The sequence below is a fragment of the Seriola dumerili genome, unplaced genomic scaffold (assembly GCF_002260705.1).
Source record: "Seriola dumerili isolate Sdu_G_001 unplaced genomic scaffold, Sdu_1.0 BDQW01000478.1, whole genome shotgun sequence".
Lineage (NCBI taxonomy): Eukaryota > Metazoa > Chordata > Actinopteri > Carangiformes > Carangidae > Seriola > Seriola dumerili.
In genome coordinates, this window is record NW_019174733.1 from 919,534 (window position 1) to 943,440 (window position 23,907).

The following is a 23,907-nucleotide window of genomic DNA, read 5'->3' on the forward strand; positions in this document are numbered from 1 at the left end:
TCAACACCGTCCTGTTGGATCTGAACCAGTCCTGGCACATCAACCTCCCAGCAACATTTTCCATACCAGTCTGTGCCGTGCTGCAGGAACTCGGGCCTGCTTCCAGTAACAATGCAGACGCCTCCTTTTTCCTGACTGTTTGACAATATTTACCACCTGATACAGCTCGCTCTGCCTCCTCTTATAACACGCCACAGCTCTGCTCCAATAACTTCACAGGGGGAAGAGCCTGTTTCATCTAGCTATCGTTGTGAAATGTGAGAGGCAAACTGTAAATATACACAAGCAATGATGAGGAGAGGAAGAGGTTGAAGTACAAAGTTTTATTTTAAAGACTGAAATGTGAAGGAACCCACTTCCCTGTTATTTTTTGTGTTAGCAGAGTAAAAGAATTTTGATTTGCTGTGGGCACAAGCATGGTGTAACATGCAAATAGAGATCAAAACTAACATGTGGACATTACAGTGCCAGAAAAGCTGAATGGTACCTAATTAATAGGTTATAATGAATAGGTGAATCGGTGTATTTTACTGTATATCCCATTAGTAGGTTATAAATATTAAATTCTGTGGTGCTGGAAAAGCCTCCGCATGCTTTTGGTTACAGTTTGCTTCTATTTATCACATTGTGTGCAACACAGGCAAATTGTGACCCTCCTATTGGACAGATAGGTGTCTCACAAGTGGCACTTAAACAGCAATATTGACAATAAGTTCCAAAACACAATGTACAAAATTACAAAATAAATATGCCTCTCTTTTTTTCTTTTTTTTTTTTTTTTAAATCCTTTTCTACTGGTTGTGCAATAAAATAGGCTTACAAAGCAAAACATAAACCTTGGCACTTTTCATTAATATCAAGATGAGTCATCCTTGTTATTTCCTTAACTTGAAGAAAAAATAGTGTTGAAACATAAGTCATGCAGCAAGTGTGAGAAAAAGGTCGTATATATACGTCGAGTTTTGGTCTAACAGGTTTGCATCAAACAGAAGCAAGGATGCTGTCTGCACACAAAGGGGCCGCTGTCTGAAGAACAAACGCTGCTCGGTGAGTCACTGCAGCCAACACTTTTCATTCCAGTTGTGAGGAAGCAGAGCTGCGCCGTAGGTGCAGAGACTCTCATGCCGTAGCCCTTATCCAGCCTCTCTTTCTCCTCTGGCGTCGCTGTCCACTAACGATGGTGAATCTAATTTCACTGCTCATTAGAAGAACATCTTCGCAGCCAGTCCTACCATCTGACGCTAGTTGGGAGATGGGTGTCCCCGGGAACGAAATTAAGAGAGGTTCAAACTGACCTGTGCTAATCAGACCTGCAAATGAGAGCGAGAAAGAGAGCGAGAGCGAGAGAGAGAGAGAGAGAGAGAGAGAGAGAGAGAGAGAGAGAGAGAGAGAGAGTGAGGGGGGAAAAAAATATTCAGGCACAGGTGTCAGCAATGTATCTACATTGTAGCCTCGCTTTTGGATGTTACTTTAAAAGCAGTCACACCATCAGACCTGACTATGACCTGCGCTAGACTCAGACACAGCTCAAAGTATTTCCATATTAGCAACGCTCATTAGAAGTATTTTTGCAGGAATATGGAGTGAAAACCTGACAATTAAAACCCCTGCTGTTGTGCTCGCCATGTCTTGTGGTTTGCAATGGGGTCAAAGGGCTTTAATGAAGGCTTTTAACGTGTGAAGTGTACAGCTACGTCCTTCTCCTTTCATGTCTTTGATCAGTGCCACTGAGCGGAAAGCTTAGCTCGACGGCAGCAGCACGTACAGCCCAGCATCTCAAACTCTGACATCACAGGCTGGTTAGATTCGATCAAATGTCCGATTACACAAGCGTACCATAGGATCATGTATGGAAATGTATGATAGCTCGGCTTCATGTGCCTATAAGCATATGGTGTACACTTGAGTTTGGATGTATAGTAATAATTTACAACATCCTGAGTTTTGATGGAATGAGAAAATAATTGGGAGCTCGAGAGTGTTAGGTAGTTTAATCTCTGGGGAGATCTCTAACTCGCTGTCTCTTCTCCCCCTCTTTCTGCAATAAGGTCAGACGTGTCATAAGACGAGTGTTTAATTAATGCTGCCCTCTGACAGAAGAACAACAGTGAGCTGCAGCAAGGGCAAGAGTAAATAAAACAGATGGAGTGTGAGATGGAATGAGATAATGACCATACTATGATCAATAGATAATTTAAGTTGTTTTTCATGCAAAAATGCCAAATATTCTCTGGTTCCAGCTTCTCATTTGTGAGGATATTCTGCTTTTCTCTGGTTTTATTTCATTGTAAATGAAATATGTTTTAAGTTTTGGACTGTTGGTCAGACAAAACAAGCCACTCTTAACACGTGAACTTGGACTATGAGAAACTAGGATGGACATTTTGAAACATTTTACAGCCTGAGATAAGAATTTGCATATTAATCCATAAGCATGAAGTTCCTCTGCAACGACGATTACAAGAAAATGAGGCCTTGCTGTTTTAATGTCTGCTGTGGTTGGGTTGCTCTCACGAATGAATTCTGTTGTCAGGCGGTTAATTTGTCTGAGTGAGTCAGGCTATAGCAGATGTTTTAATTTGGGCATGACTGAACCTAAACTTATCCACAAATTATAAACAACCCAGCAGTCAGACAAACACACCGTTAGAATGCGAGTAGTAACAGTGATAACAGTGCGCTGTCAGTGTTCTGTATGTATCCAGTCTTTAAAACACTGATGCACTCCCCCTGCACTCTTAACTCCATGATCCATTTCTTTAAGTGCTTGTTTGGCGAAGTGCCTGTGTAGGAGATGTGTTGGTAAGATATAAAAACTATTCACCTTGGAAACATTTTCCTGCCCCTCACAGTCAGTCATCCTGTATTATGGTCTCACGCACGGTGTCACTCAGCAGTGGATTCAGGCTCAGTTGAGAGACAATCAATGTTTCCCTTTTAATCCGCTTGTGTCAAACAAGGTCCAGTGGACGCAGCCATGATCTTCACCGCTGCAGCTCTTCACACTGAGAAACAGCCAATCAAAAAGCTCCGCTGGTTGCAGTGCCAAATTCCATAGTAGTGTCCAATAAGTTTTCAAAAGCGCTTTAAAACTGGTAAAGTGCATTAAATTAATACTGTCATATTTTCATCAGGTTCTCTTTTAAAATCTGGTGAAATAATCACTATTTAATATTTCTTCAATAAAGTAAAAGATAAATAACATTATTTCCTTGTTTATTCATTAATATTGTATGAATTTCATATATGATATGAACCCTTCACTGTTTATGTTAATTCATGTTTAATGGCCAGTTGTGTCTTATTTGTAGACATAAGGCTTCAACAGCTTCAACCATTCAGGATGGATTGAGTGAACCTCAACTGTGACTTTCATTAGGGTTCTACATACGTTGATGCTTATTGTGGCAGTATAACGTTTTGATACCACCATATTAATGATTGTTTAATTTTATTTTTTATAAAATAATATGTGACTCATTAATAATTACATAACATACATTATGTCATTAATAATAAAACCATGCAATAAGTTAATAAATCTTCAATTTGGCTAATGATTTACTCCAAATCTTGGTTAATAGTAATATTAAATAACGATTAGTTCACCATTTCTCAGGGATGGCTGGTGTAAAGTGTTACTGTATATTATTTTGTGTTTGTAAAGTCAGTGAAAACCAAATTCCCGTGCTCATCACATCCATTCCCTCAATATTTAAAATGTGTGAATGTTGTGTTTTAAAAATGCATAGGCCATCTGTGCACTTGTCAGTGCAAACAAACTTTGGCTAGCTGCCCTCTAGTTTGAACGGAGCCAAATATGGCCACCCCATAGCAGAAGTCTTCACATGTATTTATATTCCCACAGGGCTCTGCTCCTCTTTGGAAGTCTGTGTATCTGAGCGTTGTGCATCAGAGCTCTTTCTGTGACTCAGATATCAGCCCTGATACAAGGATCAGACTACAGGTTGACTGCACATGTCCATCTGGGCAGTATTGAGGTGAGGTAGATCATATTTTTCTTTCCATTTCATGCTCGGTCCTTCACTGGAAACCTGTGTTGGGAAATTTGGGAATTAAGGTTGACAAAAAGCCCAAAGGTTCAAAAAAGCAGGGATGTCTCAATGTGGAATAAGTAAAGACTGTAGATAAGACTCTCTCATTCCTTTAGTGCGCAACAACAATGAGTCATATGAGAGGCATTTTCAGCACCGGGTAAAAACACAGCAGCTCTCCCACCACAGGGGGAGTTACATCTCTCTATACAGAGCTCTCGTCCGGCCTGGGCAGCAGCTGAGTGTGTTTCCTCTTCTCTAAGATCCTGTTGAGCTCCTCAGCAAAGGAGTAGCAGAGCGGTGACGTGCTTTCAGATTCGCTCTGCCTCAGCAGCACGTAGCTGTTCCCGTTCATCCTCCGCAGGACGCTGGGCAGCGTGGCCGACAGCCCGTTGGGGAAGTCGCACTCTGGAGAGGGAAGTTGCGGCGTGGGAGGGAGAGGAGGGGCAGGGGGAGGAGGCTCCTTATTGGGTGACGGGTGACCCTCGCCGGGGACGATCTGGAGGAAGCCTCCGTCCTGTATGTCGCCGTTATGTTGCTTTGAAACTCCATTGCAAATGCCGTTGCCGTTACAGTGGCTTGAGATGGTCTTCAGCTCCATGTGAGAGGAGCTTCTGTGCTGTTTCTTGTTCCTGTTGTGCTTCTTACTGTTCGGGTAGGCAGCAGCCGCCGCACGTAGTGAGTACTTCCCTCTGTGGCCCACACGCAGGCAGAAGCCCACATAGACAAGGACCACGGTGAGGACCACACACAGGCCTCCGAGGATGGTGATGAGGGACAGGTACATGGCCTCCATGTTCCTGGGGGAGAGCAGCTCTGAGTGGGGGAGGAGAGGAGCTGGGGGTGGTGGCAGGGGCCTCTCGGAGGATGGATGCTCTGTGGGTGCTGGCGGGGTGGCGAAGAGATCATAAGGCTCTTCGGTTGGCTCAACAGGCGGGGGAGGGGGCAGGTCCAGGCGGATGGTGACATTGAACGTAACGATGGCGACCTTGATATTGTTCTCAACAGCGTAGCAGGTGTACAGCCCGCTCTGGTCCTGCCGGGCCTCGATGACCAGCAGGCCGTCTGTGCCGGTTCTGAAGCCAGAGTTGAGGCCGTAACCCTGCAGCTCGCTGCCGTCCAGAGTCCAGAGGGGGGTCGCCAGGTTGGAGCTGAGCTCACACTGTAGCAGCACGTCATCACCCACCCGCACAGAGCGGCTCCGCTGGACAACATCTGAGGGACACATATTAATACGGTGAGAAAGTCTGATTTCACATGAGGTTTAGAAGAAAACTCACAACTTAGACTCTGATTCATTTTATATGTTAATTGCTTAACACCTCCTAAATTTATCAAAGGCTGTCCAAAGTAATTAATGAAGCATAAACTCCCATTACAAATCTCTTAATTCCAGCCATCATATTACCTTGTACAGCGAGAGAACAACGAGGGGGCAGAAGATGCTACATTTTATCAGCCTGAAACTGTGAAGTGAGAGAAGGCAGTTGCCTGCCTTGAATATCAAACAGATTTCTCTCCAGAGATGGTAAAAATGTGATTAAAGAAGGGAGGAGAGAATTTTGCCAACACAGTGTGCATAATCAACTTTCAAAGACGCCTTCGTGCCATCTCATGACACCTATGCATCGTTCGAGTCCTTCCTAACATTCTCTATTTTTAATATTCCTTTCATCATTCACTGTGCTAAAAGTAAACTTTGTTTTTTAGGCAGTAGCACCTAGCAGCAGATGAGATTCATGCGTACCATCTTGTGTGTTCTCACATCCCCTGCTGCCATGCTGGATGTCCTGGATTAAAGTGGATCTGTGGAGAGGGAGAAAACATAATAAGAATATTAGTGCAAAGAATAAACATTTGTTGTTTTTCCTATTTCTATTTTACGCTGTGTTCTGATCTATTCATATATCTCATGTCATTTATTCCTTACATAATGGCTTTCTACTGCGACAGCATTGCTGCACAGGTTAATCAGTACACTTTAAGTACACACCTGCATGCTGCGTTTACTATCACAGCCAACATTATGCAACAGTTCTGGGAGCTGACACTGTGACAGGGCTCCATGACACTTGAGGGTTACTCAAATCAAACACACAAAAGGGCACCTGTAGCACTTTAATCACATGATCGAATCTCACACAGACACACACATGCACCCTACAGCGCCCACCTGTCCACGTGTGACATTATGTTCACGCACTGGGCTCCATTCCAGGCACAGTGAGGGTCCCTGGCAAAGATGCAGTCATAGCAGGAAGTGTATCTGTGGCAGTTAGAGAGTGGCAGCTGCACCACGCCTGATGGAGAGCCCACATACACACTCATCTGGAGGAAGAGAGAAGATTTGAATACCCTAGGATGGAGATTACTCACACGTGTGTATGCATGTGGTGGTCAAACACGCTACCTGTTTTGCAGATATCAGTAGATTCTTAACAGGCTGTGGTTCCTCAAAGAGTTGCAGCTCCTCGATAATGTGCAGTTGACCCTCGACCTCTACAGCTTTGTGTAACCAGCCTTCATCTGAGTTAAACCAACAAAGAGGAGAAACATGGATCTAAAATGCATTTTTGTCGGCCCATCAAAACACATCACTCTGTTTTAGCTTGATTTCCCACTGTTTGGGCAGTCATTGATTTTTATTCACATCAGTATGCAATCTGAATTAACTTGCAAACACTTGAAACTGACTGAATATAGTTAATTCCCTTTATTGCCTTGGTTCAGGCATTTAAGATGTGGAATACATTTTAATACAAGAAACCTATTCATGTTGTTTATATTGCAATTTTTTTCCTCCTGGTTTTGACTTTCTGAAAACTTGCAAAGCACTGCTTTTTGGCAACTGACTCTAAAATCTCCTTGAATACAACAATACAACAACCCAATAAGAATTTGATGGAAACAAATAACAGTGACACAATGATGGGCTGCCATAGTGAAATGAATGGAAGACAAATAATATGTCCACAAATACATGCGACTAGTAATCAACATTCAACAACAATAACAGAACTCCAGCAAGTCACAGCATTCAGACAAGAAACAGTCCAAGACAATTAATACCTGACATGAATTCATACACACCTGTGCCCATGTACAATACATGGTATTTTTGTCCATCTAAGCCTTGGATCATGTGTACAGCCATGTGTGTGTAGTCAGTGGTCCTTCTGAACAAAAGGGGGCGCCTGTCTGAAGGTTGGACGTGCTGGGACATCAGAGGATGCCGCCTGACAAAGTTCAGCACATCATCAGGAAGGGAGGTGGAGACGTTTATGCCCTTGGCCCTCAGAGCGTCAGTTATACACTGCAGGAAAAGAAGCCAAGCAGAGGGATGATGAGCAAGTATCACAGCATGATATGGGCTACAGGAGAAAGAGGGAGACGTTTTTGGTTCATTTGTAATAAAGTTCCTATATATAGGAACAGATAGTGGAAGGGAGAGAAGATGTCATGAGGCTTAGTGAAATGGTCTGCAGGGAAAATTACAGGATCAGGAGGAAAACGCGAGCCTGTGGGAAGACTGTGTCTGGGGAAAACGCAACTTTTCACTTAGACAACAATGAGCCTGTGTGAGCCCAGCAGCCAGTTTGTGCTGACATGTGGCCGACTCAGCTCTCTCTGCACCTGACTAAGGGAACAACTTCCCTTCTCTCTTTATGCCATCCAAATGACTTGAGCCAACTCCTCTAAGAGGCTTTCACGCTCCCAAGTTTAAACCTTTGACCATTCCTCCTTTTCATTTAATAGCAAAGTTAAAATTAAGTCCTACAAAGTGTTGAAGTGACACTGCAGTGGATAATGTCTGCTCCTGCTAACGATGCCACGGCCCTGGCTGCCACACTAAGCCACCGTCTCCAAAGCTACGGGCTGGAGTTAATCGCCATGGAAATGGGTTTCAGTGACATAAGCTGGTTGTGTTTTGAGCCTCATCCTCTAGGCTGCCACTCATCTTCTCTATCGTCTCCCCTCCATCTTTTCCTCGGAGGCTGAAGAAGGAGGAGATGTTTTTTCTGTTTCATCTTGTGCGGTGCCCTCTCTGTGCGCGTGTGTGTATGTGTGTGTTCATGTGTGTTCACCGTTCCAGGTCGTGGGTCAGGGATCTTTCCAGTGTATTCCTTCCACTTAGAGTCAGAGTCCTGGTTCTCCATGTAGGGTCCCTGAAAGGCCTCTTGTACTTCAGACAGAGAGAACCGACACACAGCAGACGCCTTCACATTTTTCCTAAAGACACACACACACACACACACACACACACACACACACACACACACACACACACTCACACACACACACACACACACACACACACACGTGAGAAAGACCAGAGCACAAGCCGCGAACAATAACAGCAGTAAACCCAGTGTTGCCATAGAGACAGCAGTAGAGGTACAGTAGATCAGTGGCTCACCTAGCTGAAACGATGGAAAGAGACATATGGGAGAAACGCATGAGTGGAGGGTGGGGGTTATGAACATTGACAGAGGTTGTAGGAAGCTGATAGGAAATCGTGCATCTCTGTGAAGACTAGGATGGAAGAGGGAGAGAACTACAATGTGGTTCCAGAGAGGTGTGGTTGGAGTGGGAGGTAAGAGACAGGAGAGGTGGAGGTGGAGACAGAGATGCTCAAGATAATCACTGTTTGTTTATGCTTTCTCTGACACAAAACATTTTTGCTTTGGCATAACATTCACTTTTTAACTGATGCGTCCTTGTAGTGAATAGACTCGTTGAAGCGTGGAAACATGTTTCAACCCAGTTTCTACAAAAGGCCATTAAAGTTATAATTGAAAAATTTCCATAAAATTAAACCAGTTGTTGTTACTACTATCTATAGTTGACATTTTTCCTGTAATAACCATACAATACTGCTGATTCAAACATGTCCTACTACTTCACATTAAAAGCATTTACAATGGGCTGGCTTTTATGGTAAAGCAGCCACAGGAAAAGTGTCCAGTCCTTTTTGGCCTGTTTGTCATCAACGGATCATTTTTTACTTTTGCAAGGAAAAGAAAGGGAATAAGAGGAGTGCGTTTGTTTGGTTGCACTGTAAACAGATGTCACCAGTTGCTCTTGTGTTGTAGTTCTGGCAAAGTAGCGGCTCAATGTTTGCTGTAGTATTAAAACTCTCTTGCTGTTACCATGGTAATCACAGGTACTGCTAAATCAACCAGGACTGAAATCTTAGGGATTACAACTTCAGCTTCTTTTAAGTGGATCTACATTTACATCTTTAATTAATATTCTGTCCTCAAACTGCTGCAAATCTCCCCCGCCCAACTTCTTTTTTTTCACATCGTTTGGATAAAAAAAAAAATTCACACTTTGTCTCTCCCCTCTCTTTCATCTCGTTCCTTCTTGTCTTCTTCAACTGTCTCAATATATCGATTGCTGCCTTTCATCTTTGTCTCGCTCATTTACATTTGCATCCTCAAAGCCCCCGTCAGCCGGAGGTCTCGACAACACACAAGTTCCCACTCACCACTCTAGGCCAAAGATGCCGTAGAACAGTGTGTCCTGCGGCGTGTGTCCAGGCATGACGAACACGCTGCGCAGCATGTTGAAGTGGAAGTCATACTCGGGCAAAGAACACATCAGCCTAGCCTTGAGGAAGGACGTCCACCGTTTCTGGAGAGTTAAACGACCTCCTCGGTCCCCCTGGAGGAGACAGGAGAAACAGAGGAGGAGGAGGAGGAGGAGCAGGTAGAAAGGGTCATATTAGGTAAAAGAAAAGAAAAACAGACTGATGGTGGAGCACATGGGAAAGTTAACCTCCTCAAAAGCGCAAAAGATGGCAAGGGGAAACAATAACGGTATGTTCAATAATGTTAACGCCCTGTTGTGATCCACAGGTTTGTAGAGTGTGTGTTTGTCCTCAAGAGGTTGAAAGCACCGACTGTGGAGTGAATATCTTACAGGAGGTGACAGTCTCACGCTCTCTCACTCACACACACACACACACACACACACACACACACACACACACACACCTCAACACCCACTCTCAATCCAAAAAAAGATGCTCTGACAGATTTACAATGGTAAAACTTGACTCAAGGCCACAATTCTTTTGGAAACCCAATGACTGACATCAGCTTGCCCTTTGATTTTCACTTATAAACATATTCAGCCAGTGGCAAATTGAAAATGTCACATATGTCGCCAAAAGGCATTTCGATTGGGATAAAAAAGTAAATATGTTGCCAAACTTTCAGGGAGAGAAGCGGTGAGCTGACTTCACTTTTAGGTGCCACAGGAGAAAACACCAAGGTTATTATACTGTACAGGTGGCTCTCGTGATTCTTAACTCCTTCTTAGGCAGCAGGGAATGTAAATCATTCGCACTTTAGGCAGCAGAGGATGCTAAACATTCTGTCTCTCCCCTGCAGCCATCCATCCCTCTCGCTGTGAGACACACCGACTCTGCAATCCATTCATCAGCAACACAGTCTGCTCCTCTAATCACACTGGGTCCTTGTTACCAATGCATTCCCCCATCTAGCTCCTTCATCTATTATAGTACCCTCCCTCTCACTCCCACTTGCAAAACATTCCCGCATCTCTTTTTAATCTGCTCTCACCTTGCAAACCCGAGCCACCCGTGCCACCCTGCTGTGGCTGTAGGTCGTCGTCTGCTCCTGGCTCCTCTCGGTGAAGAAGAAGTAGATCTTGTCGTCATCGCCATTGCTGGTGCCCAAGCTCTCCCTCACAAGTGCAGAGCCCACAAAGTCTGCCTCTGCACGGGGGAGAACAAGATGCACTGACTCACACTGTGAAGCAACAAAGTCTTTTACAAATAAATGTCAAGTAATTATCCACTGAGAGAGTTTACATCCAGAGACGGAGTCTTATCTAGGTAAGCTGCTTGACATCAGCCTTTGACACCCTGAAACTGGTTATAGTAGCTGCCCTTAACAAAAACAGTTCATAATATTCAACCCGTTTCACCAAAACATAAAATAGTCAGAAATGGAAAAAGGTGCATTATGGCTTTATTATTGCTATCTATAAGTTTTCTCTGCCGGTGAATGTGGTTTCCTGCCGGGAGCAGGTGGTGATTGTCACATGACAAGAGCTTCAGCCACTGTTGTGTTTACAAGACAAGAGGATATAACAAGCCCTCTGAGCAGCACTACTTCTTCAGGGGAGATTGGAGGCTACAGTGAGTCACTATCATAAAAGTGATGAGATGGGCCAGGGCTAGCTGGTTAGCATGCTAACTTCAGTTGAAGAGAAGACGTGACAGAGACAACACTGACAGCTATTGGCAAGTAAAGGAATGAAGTTTGACGCTGAACTTGCACTTGTTTCTTCTAGGCTGGTAAGTAAACAGCTGTTAATGCTATAGGCAATAGCAAAACGTACAAATAGCTCCTTTAACTGAGCGGTTGGCGACCTGCATTATGAGGGGAAAGGTTTGGTTATTACCAAAAACCAAGTTTCAGGAGGGATTTATTAACGAGACTAAGTCTAAAGCCATGCCAGCAGCTCTGTGAGGCTGTACTTAAGCACAGCGGCAAACTGGGACTAAAAACAGGATTGTCTATACAAATAAAACTAAGCTGTACTGCTTCAAGAATAAGTCGAGTAATCAGCCGCAGGTTTAATGACAGTGAAGATAATGCATTATTGATCCACTGAGTACTGCAGATGCTTGCTGATATGGAGGCTTAACCTGGGGTTAGCCGGTTGACGGGGCCAAAGCTCTGACCTCTTGGACCACCCTGCTATCCAAACACATTAAAGGGCTTTTATCATTCCAGGAGATTAACTTACCATTCAACCAGCGAGTGGGGGCATCTTCTGTCTTCAGTGTGGGAGACGGAGAGTTGCGGCGGATATCTGGAAAGCTCCTGAACTCATACTGGGAAGCTGTATACATCTGCTCGTCTGGAGAAAAAAACAATGTATCGGGTCATTCCGTTGTTGAGTGAAGCTCTAGAAATGATTGTTAACTGTTGAAGGGTCTTACCTATGATGAGGGCAGTGTAGCCTGTTGTCGGGCCATAGGGACATTTGTCTCTGCCCTCCTCGGGCTGAGATGACATCACAAACATCTTCTCTTCCTATACAGGACAAAACATTTACGTTATAAGGAAGACATTTATTTAGCATCAAATGTATTTAAGAGCAAGGTCTGTGATTTCTTGTGCATGGACGTACTATGTATGCACAGAGTGGTTTGAAGGCATGAGTCCCACACATGTAGAGATGAGTCGAGTTGAATCTCTGGAGGAAGCGGATGTGGTTGAAACACTCAGTCTGGAAGAGAAAGAAGGAAAAACATTTTACAGTGAGGGAGCGATTATGAATCCAGGAGAGAACCAAACGCAAAAAGATGAAACAGAAACACTGAGGGAGAAAGAAAAACAAAATGCCTACCTGATTGTCTTTTCCCTTGAGCAGACACTGGTGCTTTTGCTCAGGAGAGGCCTCCCACTCAATCTATAACAGAAAACGAAGAGTTGGATGGATTCGTAACACTAACTTGCATAGATTTTTGCAAAATCCCACAAATCTGACAGCAGATAAATTGAGGATAATATCTTTTTTGTTTTAATAATTCATCTATTAGGAATTTTGCCATCACAGCATCTGAATTCACAGTGTTGTTGAACAGCAGAATGTTTTTTTACTCTTATGTAATACACAAAGTTGACTTAATACATTTGTATTTACAGCAGAATACGGAGGAGTGGTTGCGAGGGAGTGTTATGCGCACACACGCGCGCGCACACACACACACACACACACACACACACACACACACACACACACACACACACACACACACACACACACACACACACACACACACCTTATGACAGACACCACTGCTGTATTAACATAATTAGCATAACAGCTTACTGTCAGGTTGTCACCAGGTAACAAACACAGCAGCATGTCAAGTGAAGAGGCTTTTCAGCTTCTATTGCTACTTAAAGGAACGTCCTGCAACGTGCCATAGTTTGAGGACTAGACTCAATCGCAGCAACACTGCTGACAATACACTTTAGGGAAATGGAAACAGTACACAATTTAAAAGTTTTAACCCTAAAGATTTCAATTCTACTTATTTAATATTAGAGTTATGTTTGAGATGAGACGTTGATCACTGGGGGCTGGGCAGCTACCTGTGAGAAATGTGATAGAGGACACTATGAAAAAATACTGTATAGAGAGGTAACTGATGAGTGCAGATACTTTTGATGGTGATTGGTGAATAAATTCCAGCCATAAATAGTATCAATTATTGGGTATGACATGAAGAAAATTGTAATGATTAGAACTTTAACATTGGTGATACGAAAGGGAAAAGGGCTAAATGTCTTCTCATAATAACCAAACCAAGGTATGGGGTCAGCTGTGCAGAAAAGACTGTTCAACCCATAAAATTTATTCGAAATACAGAAGCTCCCAGAGTTTCAAGAGATACCACAGAAGTCAGAGAAATGTGTGTAAAATGATGAATGAGACATTTAGAATTTTGCATGTGGCACAGTTTTTAAGTTTTAATTTAAAAAGTATGGTAAATACTGAGAGTATTGGGTTGAGGTAAATAGTATGCTAATTGCAGCATTAATTAGGAACAATTTCTGTTTCAATAGCTGGATGATATTAACATGAATACTGAATATGTAAAAGATACAGTAGATGGTTTTCCAGTTTTTTCTCATTAACTGTACCATGGCTTCATTTGCATTCTACAACTTTTTGAGGCAACAATTTTTCATTTTGAGGTAAATGTATTTATTCCCCTGCAGCCCCTTGTGTGTGTGTGTGTGTGTGTGTGTGTGTGCGTGCGTGTGTGCGTGCGTGCATGCGTGTGTGTGTGTGTGTGTGTAGCAACAATAACTCACAGTTACACCACAGGAGCGTCTTGCTGCATAAACTTACATATTAAAGATATGGCGGCCGAGGCACGAATACGCAGCAACACAGAAACAAAGAAACTCACAGTGAGAGCAGAGCTGGCTGAGATGTCAGAGGCATTGAGAGCGAATACAGCCCCCCGGGCCCCGACGTAGAGACGCTCGCTTTCAGCCTCCAGCAGCATGGTGCTGTAGTTGACTGCAGAGGATTGGAAACGCCTGCAGCCCTGGAGACCTGAGAGGAGAGGAGAGGGGAGGCCGTTAATGAAGGTGACCTTTTGTAGCCCCCCTGACAGCTTCTGCTACATCTGTTTATGCAAAACAGTTCCAAATGTCCTTAAAAAAAAACACATCATAGACATCCATACACCACACATGCTCTTGAGAGGCTGAATCACTGCAATGGAGGACTGGTGAAATTTGTGACGCACACATCAGCAGGAGCAAAAATGATCACAACAACCTGGTTTAACCCTCTTTTGCTGTTGCATTCGCTCAGATACAGAACGTCCACCGGTGCTATTGATTATGGTCAGCCTCTATGGGAACAACTGTGGGTTAATAAATAACCTTTTTTCAGGGAGAAGCACCCTCTTTTCACATTTCATATTCTCTCAAATACTCCAGGAATTGACTTATTTATCCTCTATAGCACCACTGGACTGATTACTGTATTGTGCACATCCAAATACATACAGGTTCTATTGTCATCTGGATTTTGATGTGATAATTTGAAAAAAAAAAAAAAATCCAGACTGATGGAAATCAGTATACAATAACATCTCTCCCACAAAGCCTTTAGATAGTCTCTGAATGTGCATAAAGCTATTGCCGTCACGGCGCAGCATACATTAACAGCTTTTTCAATCAAACCTGAGAGTATGAGACTAAAGGGAGAAAGAGAAATCTATTCGTCTTCTGTGATGGAGTTCTCGCTGTACGACTGTGGAACGTCAACACAAAGTGGTACAACGGCCTTGCTCTTTGATTATGAGGGACTCATTTTAAAATCTGAGATTCTTTTTATGGACTGCTTGGGAACGAAAACTCTGCTATTAAACTTCATTGAACTGTAGATGCACAGAAAATCTCTTTGTGTGGCTTCACAGTTGCTTATGTTCACGATTCACAATTCCATCCACAGTAATAAAATGGGAAAGCGCGACACCTCATCAACAGCTGCTTTTTGACAGCTGCTTTAGGGCAGACATTTCCTTTAAGACCATTTATCTCCTGATTTTCTCATTTTTAGTACTTAAATTGATTAGTGAGTTATTGATTTGATGATAGACAGTAAATTGTTGCTTAACCTGTTTTGATTAATTATCTAATAACTGTGGAAGCTATAAATGCCACAAATTTGTTGGTTCCAGCATCACAAACATAAGGATTTTCTGCTTTTCTCTGTTATACAGGATATATATATATATCACTGGCAAAAATGATATTACAGCTCCACCATGGACAATAAAACCCACAGGATTATGGTTATCCCACTCAGCTCTGCTGAGGAAGAAGAAGATAATGAAAAGAAGCCCAACACAACATCAGATTTCAGCGATCCACTTCTACTTAATGTGGGTTTCTGTGCTTTGTGTTTCTGCCCCATGTCCACTGTTCCAGGCTATATTGGGAAGCATCTGTTTGACAGGACAAGATACTAATGAGGTTCAGTCATACAAACACTCAGCAAAGAAATACACTGTACAATGTGCGCACACACACAGACACACTAACAAAGCATGTCATAAAGTCGCTTGCTGCAGTCATCACATTGTGGAGAGTTATGTAGTTAAGTTCTAAACATGCGATCTGTCAGGACTCTACTTAGCTATGGTAAACATGACACCGCTGTCAACACACACGCATACATCAGAGACAACCTTTAGGCATGTCATAACCACAACAATAGCTCCGCAAGACTACGTAGGTGTTGTAATAAAACAGTGTTGTGAAAAAAATAACTGCAAAGTTGTAATTTAATGTCTAATTAAAATATCCGATGTGACTAATGCTAAGCAGATTTTACTATAATCTGGGGCGGGGTGGAGTTTTGACAGCAATTAAGCCATACAAACCTGTAAGTGAGCCACTTTTTATGTCTGTTGATGAGTACAGAAGCTCAGCAGACTTTCTGCATCCCCAGCCAACCCACCTCCCCCTGAAGACTGCATGGTTATCAAGTAAGCTGTCATTAAGATTCCTATCAGCTGCTGCAAAACACAATCCACTCTGCTCACTTCAGCGGCGGCAGCGGCGGCAGTCAGTTCCCATCCCAGACTGCTCCTGGGTGAGCAGGTGTCTACTTTTTTCCACCTCATTCTCAGCAGGAGGAAGAAGAGTATTACCTCCGAGGGATTTTCGGAACAATAACTTTTCCTATGTGATTTGAGTGTCTCATTGTGGGCGATGACAATGCATTATAATGGAGACAATGCCAAAGTTTCCTCAGTGTAATCCGAGTATTAGGACAGACAATATCCTCTGTGTGGGTGAGGGCCTGACAGCTGGTGCCAGGTAACTCAAAACAACCTTGCTGAGGGAATGACGCAGCAGAGGGAGATTCATCTGGGTGATATTAACTATATATGACAATCCCATGGCACATTTTAGCCTCAGTTTACAAGATCGTGCATGAAAAGACACTTTGATTTATTCTATAGGGAAAGAAAAAGAGAAAGAGAGGCAGCAAGAGAAGCCCAGAGGATAATATTTACTGAGCAAACACTTGGAGGGACCTCAGCTGATCAGCACAGTACACAGTGTTCAGGGACACGCACACACATGCATGCACACACAGTCGCTGAATCTCCAGGCGTTGGACTGTGACGTGACAGCCTCTCACACAAATTCACACTCGAGCGTCAGGCCTGTTCACAGTTCAGATATTCTGACGTGCGAACGGGCCGAGCAGAATAAACAAAGTTTAAATTCACTGACTGGAACTGATGTCAAAGTGCGGCAAATTTAATACTTCAAAAGGTTAATGAGAAGGTATTTAGATGTTACACTAGGTTTCATTCTTTTTAACAGCCTGCTCTCTCCATGTTGCTGGCTTTTAGCCAGAATTCGTCATATTAATGACCCTTAACAACCTCCTGCAAATCTTTTCACCTAGTCTAAAGGGGAAGTGAAGTTGCAATGAGGAGAGAACACAGATGTGTTTTTCTCAAGTGCATGCATGTAAAATATCAGATCCCAACACAGGTTTGACGGCTTTGGCTTTAGGTTGCTAAGAAACACAGAGATTAAATGGATTAGTTGCAAGTTTGTATCTTTCTCAAATTAAGAAACAAAGACAAGTGGTAACGGCAAGGCAAGGGAATTAAAAGAGGGCAGTGCAACCATGAAAAGCATAAACTAATGAAGAGAAACAGAGCTTAAGTGCAAAGTTAAGCTCTGTGGACGGGAGAGGAGGGGGAGTGGATGAGAGAGTGATGGGGTGGCAGACAAGGAGATGAGTGCAGGAGAATCTGTGGGTTGCAGCATTAACTGATGAGTTACAGAAACTGAGATAAAGGTATCAGGAGAGGTTCACAGCAAGAGGAGTGACTGTGTAAAAAAAGAGATGGGTAAGGAGTGCAAGCAGGTGATGCGTTGTGAGAAAGACAACTGTTTAGAAAAGGAGTAGAGGAGAGGAGGGATGTTGCTCTACAAGTAGATCACATTAGTGAATTTGGCTGCAAGTCAAACTGGAGACATGAGAAAATTTCCTCCACACGTCTGTGAGTCAACAAATAAAGTCCAGGATCAGATAACACCACCACACACACTCTCTCTCTCTCTCTCTCTAACACACGCACACAGACACACACTCTTGCCCACACATGCACAAAGGAAAAATACCGTATACGACCATCTTGCGCCATACTACAACAGTTGTCATGGTTACGGTGCTTCTCAACTACCTACAGTGGTGTCAGTCTCCCTGGATGCTCTGCAGGGATCCCAGTGTAAGCACTTCACTCATCTGCCTCAGTCTCTGTGGCACCTCAGGCTACATGCCAACACTCACACAAGATAAATGAATGATAGTCATAGTTTATATTAAAAAAAAAAAATTCATGGTTAACAGAAGGGGCAGGTGTGAGAATTACCAGAGGCAGGCAAATAAGATTGAGAGGAGTGAAAAGAGAGTGGAGGGCAAAGAGAAAAGAGCTGTGTCAGGAGAGAGTAAGATAGTGAGGAATGAGGGGAAGCAAAGGAAGTAAAAGAAACTGAAAACTAGATAAAGAAAGAGACAGTGGCTGCAACATTACAGAGAGGGGAAGCATGTGAGGAGTTTCTTTCCAAAAGGAGATATTCTCTATATTTAAAAACCTGACAGCTTCTTCCACAAAACGATTGTTAGTTTGAATGTAAAGGACTTCATCAGTATTTGATTTCGAAGTCATCTTAAAGTGTTAAGCTACAAAACAGTTCAATGTTCAAGAGCAAGATTTGAAATTTCAACCACTTGACAGGAATGTGTTGCGCCAGAAACAGAATGTGGAGCAAAACCGTCTGTGTGTTTTTGTCCATGCTTACCGCTGCTCAACACGGTGACGCGCGGAGTCACATCCAGATCCAGGGGAGCTTTAAACGGGTAGCCGGCCGCCGCACACACACAGCAGCTCAGCAGCAGGAGCTGCAGCGCAGGGGATCGAGCTCCCTGCATCTCAGCCGGGCGTCTCATGGGACAAACACACTCCAACCAGGGTATACACACATGCAAAGGCACTCACACAAACATATTCACCTTGCGACAAGCATACACCCCTGCAAATGCACACACACACACAAACACACCCACTCGCTCTGACAAAACACTGGCAGGCAAGCAGGCAGCCTCTTTCACCGTGCTGTAGAGAGGACTGAAGAAACCTGGAAAGATAAAACACAAACACACACAAAACCAACAGTGTTAGAAGTCACGTCTACACGAGAAGAAACCCAAAATGCTGTGCATGTGGGCGCTGTAACTGAAAAAGTGACACCTCGAAAAGTCAGAGGAGAAGTTAAAAAAGAAGGGAAGCTGGTGAAGTTGAACGGCAGAGCTCAAACATTAATAAGCTGATGTGGAGGATTTCACCAGGATGACGACAGAGATACGAAAGAGACACAAAGAGACACAAAGTGCATCTGCTCAATAAAATATTGGCTGTTGTTGTAGATCAATGGCGTTCTGTGAGACTGGGCTGTCTCTCAGTGTTGTTAAGTCTGTAGTGTGTGAGCAGCAGCTGCCTAGTCTAAACACATGACTGAAAATATCATTAACCAAACAATGACTGTCAAATAGAGCTACGTGCTGATATCACGGGCAAACACTTGAGGATTTAACAGCAATGTGGAGCAATCCAGATCAATAAGGTGTGAAACCGTTTCAAACAGCAGACGTACCTGAGACGAGCAAAATCCAGAAGGAGAAAGACTGTGAAATATGATAATCTCTAAGATGTGTGTGTTGTGATGTGAATGCCAATGTTGTTCCCGCAGAACAAGACCCTCTTTTGGAGGAGTGAAGGGAGAGATGGGGAGAGGAGGGAAGAGATGTGTGTGTGTGTGTGTGTGTGTCCATCACCAGTGCACACACCAACCATATCTAAATTTATTTGGGGGAATGGTGACATCTCTCTTTCTCTTACTCTCTTTCCTTTTGTCTCTTTTTCACACACACACACACACACACACACACACACACACACACACACACACAGTCTCTCTTTAAAAACTCCACCTCTGTCTTTAAAATGCTTTCCCAGTTCCAAATGTAAACAGTCACACTCTTTAGCGCTTCCCATTATACAAAGCATGCCACTAGCGCCCTAAAGAACTGAACGTCCTGCTCGTTCCTTCTATCGCACACACACACACACACACACACACACACACACACACACACACACGATAACACAGATCTATTCACATACACATATGGATGCAAAAAAAAAAGGAGCAGGAAAGTGGAGCCATTAGCACAAGTGTTTGTGTGGCTGCACAAGTCCCAGCAGTGCCTCAGGGCTGACACCATGACAACGGCTGGCTGGAGCGCTGCGTAATGTTACGGTCATTCAGCAGCATGCAGGTGTGGATATGAGAGATACTCTGCTAACTGTGATTTAAACAGAATGTTGTGACTGTAAGATTCTCAGGCTCATAGAAGTACTGTACGTGCTGTATACACTGTGATATTATTGCATTTTACCACGCACTAGTATAATGTAAGACTTCAATTGACTAAGTTACATTTTAAACTAATTTTCAATCTTCCTTCTTTCAGCTGCTTTCCCTATAAAGTAAAATCATTAGAAAGACATGGAACCTCTAGTAGATTTGGTAAAAAATCCAGGTGAGATAGGTAAAACATCACAATGGACATTTAGTCCTCTTCATTTTTAATGAAACTGCACAGTCATGCAATTGCGAGGTAGATCATGAATACAATAAGAACAATTAGTCCCCATGAATGTCCAGGAAAGGTGAAGTGAAAACATTGAATGCTGAATTGATTAGTTGATGGACAGAAAATTCGTCATCAATTTTGATTGATTTATCATTTTTCATGGAGCCCCAGCTGCTCAAATGTGAGGTTGTGCAACTTTTCAAGGTTTTATATCGTTGTTGCTTGAGGTTGTGGACTATGGGCAAGCAAAAGCATCAACTTGCAAATAATTTTTTTTTTTTTTTTTAAATCACAAAAATAACCTGTTTATTTTTGCATTTTGATTTGAAGATTCATTGCTTTGACAGAAAGGAAGTTTGACATAGAAGTAAAGTCAACTAAATCTTCACAGTGATGAAGCTCAGGTATCTGCAAATGGATGTTTCTACGGCACTGGAGTGAATTTCAACCATTTGCCAGAAGGTTGGAAATCAACCTTAATGCTTTGGAAAATGTAAAGTGTATGTGCCTTGTAGAAAAATGTGGTACAAAACTACCTTGTGGTCTCCAGGTGTGGAGAAAAATTTACAACTGGGCCTCTAAAACCACACAGTGAAAGCAAGGCTGATTTAATGAGTTCCTGAAATGCAGCCGTTTGGGAGATATTACTTTTTCCCACTTTTTTAAGGTGGCAGAGGAGGCGCACTGAGAGGCTCTTTATAAGTCATTTATCTGACTCATGCCCACCAAATCACTCAAATGGGTTGTCAGGGTCTAAATCAGTCAGCCACAGTGGTCATGATGTGGTCTTATAATCCTGGGAGAAAGATGAGTCTATTCAGATGGAAATGTTTCACAGGAATGTGACAGAAAGAGGAGGAAAATATGAAAGAATAGAGAGAAAGCAGGGAGGTAAAATACTGTGTGAAAGTCCAGCAGCGCAGAGGGAAGAACCAGTAATTGTGACATTCCTAATTCTCTGTCATCTATAATCCATTACTCCTGACTTGCTCTGAGTACCCCGGGCCCCCTAAATGCAGAAGCTTTCAATTGTTAATTGGCCATTGAGCGCACCAGTCGAAACTTTGAGAAAATATAGAAAGAGAGATGTTGAAAATAAAATGAGGTGTACCCAGAGGAAATCAGAGTGACTCCACCACTCACCACCTAACCTTTCTAATCTGTCTTCCTCCTGATCTCGCTGCCAGCTCTCAGTCCCATGACATTCATTCAGGGAAATGGATTTTATCAGGCAATTATAAAGTGTCTATATACCTGCCTGAATAGAAGAGATTGGGGTGCTGTGGTGGTGACAGCTCCATCAACAGACAACATTTGTCCCAAAGGACTCAAAACTCTTTTTTGAGTGGGATGTGTGTGTGTGTGTGTGTGTGTAACAAATGGTAGAAAAGATTACAGTCAAAGCCATTGAGCTGTGCTTCAACTGAGAGACAGACTGCTTTAAAACACAGACACACAAAGGGAAGTAAAGTCAACTGAACTCTACTTGTTCCTAGTACTGTGCCACACTTTGTACAGTTGCTTTGTGAATGTAACACTGGACTCTGTAAACCGACCGTTAACATTACAGTTACTGAAAAAAAAACAGTGCGTGGTCAGTGCATTATTGAAATGTTGTTTTTGTGCATTACACAACTTCAACACAACTGTCAGAATCTTTCCAGTCTGCAGCCGGTTCTCTCTGGGTTTAATGACACTCCAAATGTAGAAATAGTTTAGTGTCTAAAGTCCAAAATTCATGGTGTTTGAGGATCTAGAGAGATAGATTAGACCCTCATGAATCAAATGTAAGAAAACTAGAGGCATACGATCAATTCAGGCATGTACGGAAAGGGTTTACGCCAACAACAACAACAACAAAAACCTCTGGAGTCAATTTTGTCAGTAGTCAGTAAGAACAACAGAGGAAGAATCCCTTCCAGGACAGACAGACAGGAAATAGTGGTTATATGTACAAAGTAGACAGAAATAACAACAGTTAACAATAGATGTACCCAGGGGAACACATCCCAATAGAAACCATGGTCCTTTCACTGATATTACTGACAGACTTAATGTGAGCTTCCTGTTTTCATTAAGATTTATCATAGATAATGAAAGGCTTCAGCAGAATATTGAGTTACTATAGCTAAACTAAAAGCACCTGTGAAGTCATTATAAAAGCGCCATTATAAATGACCAAAACCAACACATGATTAAGGGATGAGTTGAAAACCACTGAACCTATCCTTTGAAGAATGGGGTGAAATAAATGAGAGAACATCAAGGACTCTCTCTACATAACAGTAACATTATCTTGTGTTAAATGGCCACATCTTTGCATATCTTAGGAGCATTTCCTTCCCACTTACCATACAACAAAGTCATGAATTTTTAAAGACTAAACAGGCAGATAAGTGGGTTCACTAGGTTTACATGGGTATCTCTACAGGCCTAATGATTAGATCACAGTTAAGACCATCAGCTTGGACAGTAAATGGCTGATTACCCATCTTTCACAGATCAATCATGCTCCTCAATGCACCTTGGGCATCATCAATGTGTGTTTACTGCTCATTCACTGTAATCAGAGCAGCTCAGATGGCACCTTCCCATTTGTTTCCAATTCCAGAATACAGCTTTACTTTGCATGTTGCCCAGTTCTTCCACATCCATGTTGATATCTGACTGATTGAAAGTCACTCCACCAATGCAGCCCCAGATGACTTATAACGCAATAATGCAGTAAAGTGAAGCAGGAAGGCACATAATGGGCCACTGGGTATTTTTATTGCAGCAATTAGCCAATTTTATACATGTTTATCAGTTGGTTATATATTTCACTTGCCTGGACTGGGCTACAGAGAAACAGGTAAACAGCTCACAGGCAAATATCCCACAATAAGACTTGAATAAGGCCTTTTTTTAAAAAAAAAAAAAAAAAAAAAGGAGGAGGATATAGTAAAAATATCACAGGAAACTGTAGAACCATTACATAGGCAATTGTTGTAATGAGATTTTGGGAGATTAAAAATACAACCCGGCGACACAGAATTATACATCACAATTATCACTGTAGGACCATTGCAGAAACACCATAAAGGCACCACAGCGGAACGAAAAAATTAATATAAACTCACAACAAGTGAAGGGGTTTTTCTTGTATCTAAGCAGCGGTCGTGTAATGTTCAGTGTGTCTTACCTGAATCACGCACAAATTCCTCGAAGAGAAGGACGTGTACGTTTCCTTGAGCACAAGATAATCCAACTGGACTTTAAACGCCTGCACACACTCTCAAACACACAAACACCCACTGGATGTCACACACAGTACACTCAGCACTAGCTTCTCTCCGTCACAGGTGGCCCGCCCTCCCAAAGCGCTCCTCGCTTCTTTTCCTTCTTCTTCTTCTTCTTCTTCTTCTTTTTCTTTTTCTCTCTTCTCTCTCTCCACCAGCCTCCTCTGACTCAGGTAGTCTACACCGGTCCGTTTGTCACGAGCTCATTGTTAATTCATGATGTGACGGTTCCTCGTTCGTTGTCTCACCTTTGTTTCAGGTGTATCCTGAGCTGCAGCCCGCGCAGGGGCAGTTACAGTTATGATGAGGCC

The 23,907-nt window shown here is 42.8% G+C and overlaps 1 protein-coding gene across 1 annotated transcript; it reads right to left on the reverse strand.

The window, feature by feature from the left end:
• Nucleotides 1-308: 308 nt before the first annotated feature.
• LOC111235236 (semaphorin-4G-like) lies at nt 309-23,639 on the reverse strand. The gene is made up of 16 exons (XM_022763633.1): nt 23,500-23,639; nt 18,464-18,799; nt 14,023-14,171; nt 12,447-12,509; nt 12,228-12,326; nt 12,037-12,130; nt 11,841-11,954; nt 10,646-10,800; nt 9,547-9,722; nt 8,141-8,285; nt 7,146-7,368; nt 6,466-6,581; nt 6,229-6,383; nt 5,803-5,861; nt 2,825-5,270; nt 309-1,310 (listed from the first exon to the last, which is right to left on the reverse strand). Exons 2-15 carry the CDS (start codon nt 18,609-18,611, stop codon nt 4,261-4,263), a joined length of 2,706 nt encoding a protein of 901 aa, XP_022619354.1. The 5' UTR covers nt 18,612-18,799; nt 23,500-23,639; the 3' UTR covers nt 309-1,310; nt 2,825-4,260.
• Nucleotides 23,640-23,907: the final 268 nt, after the last annotated feature.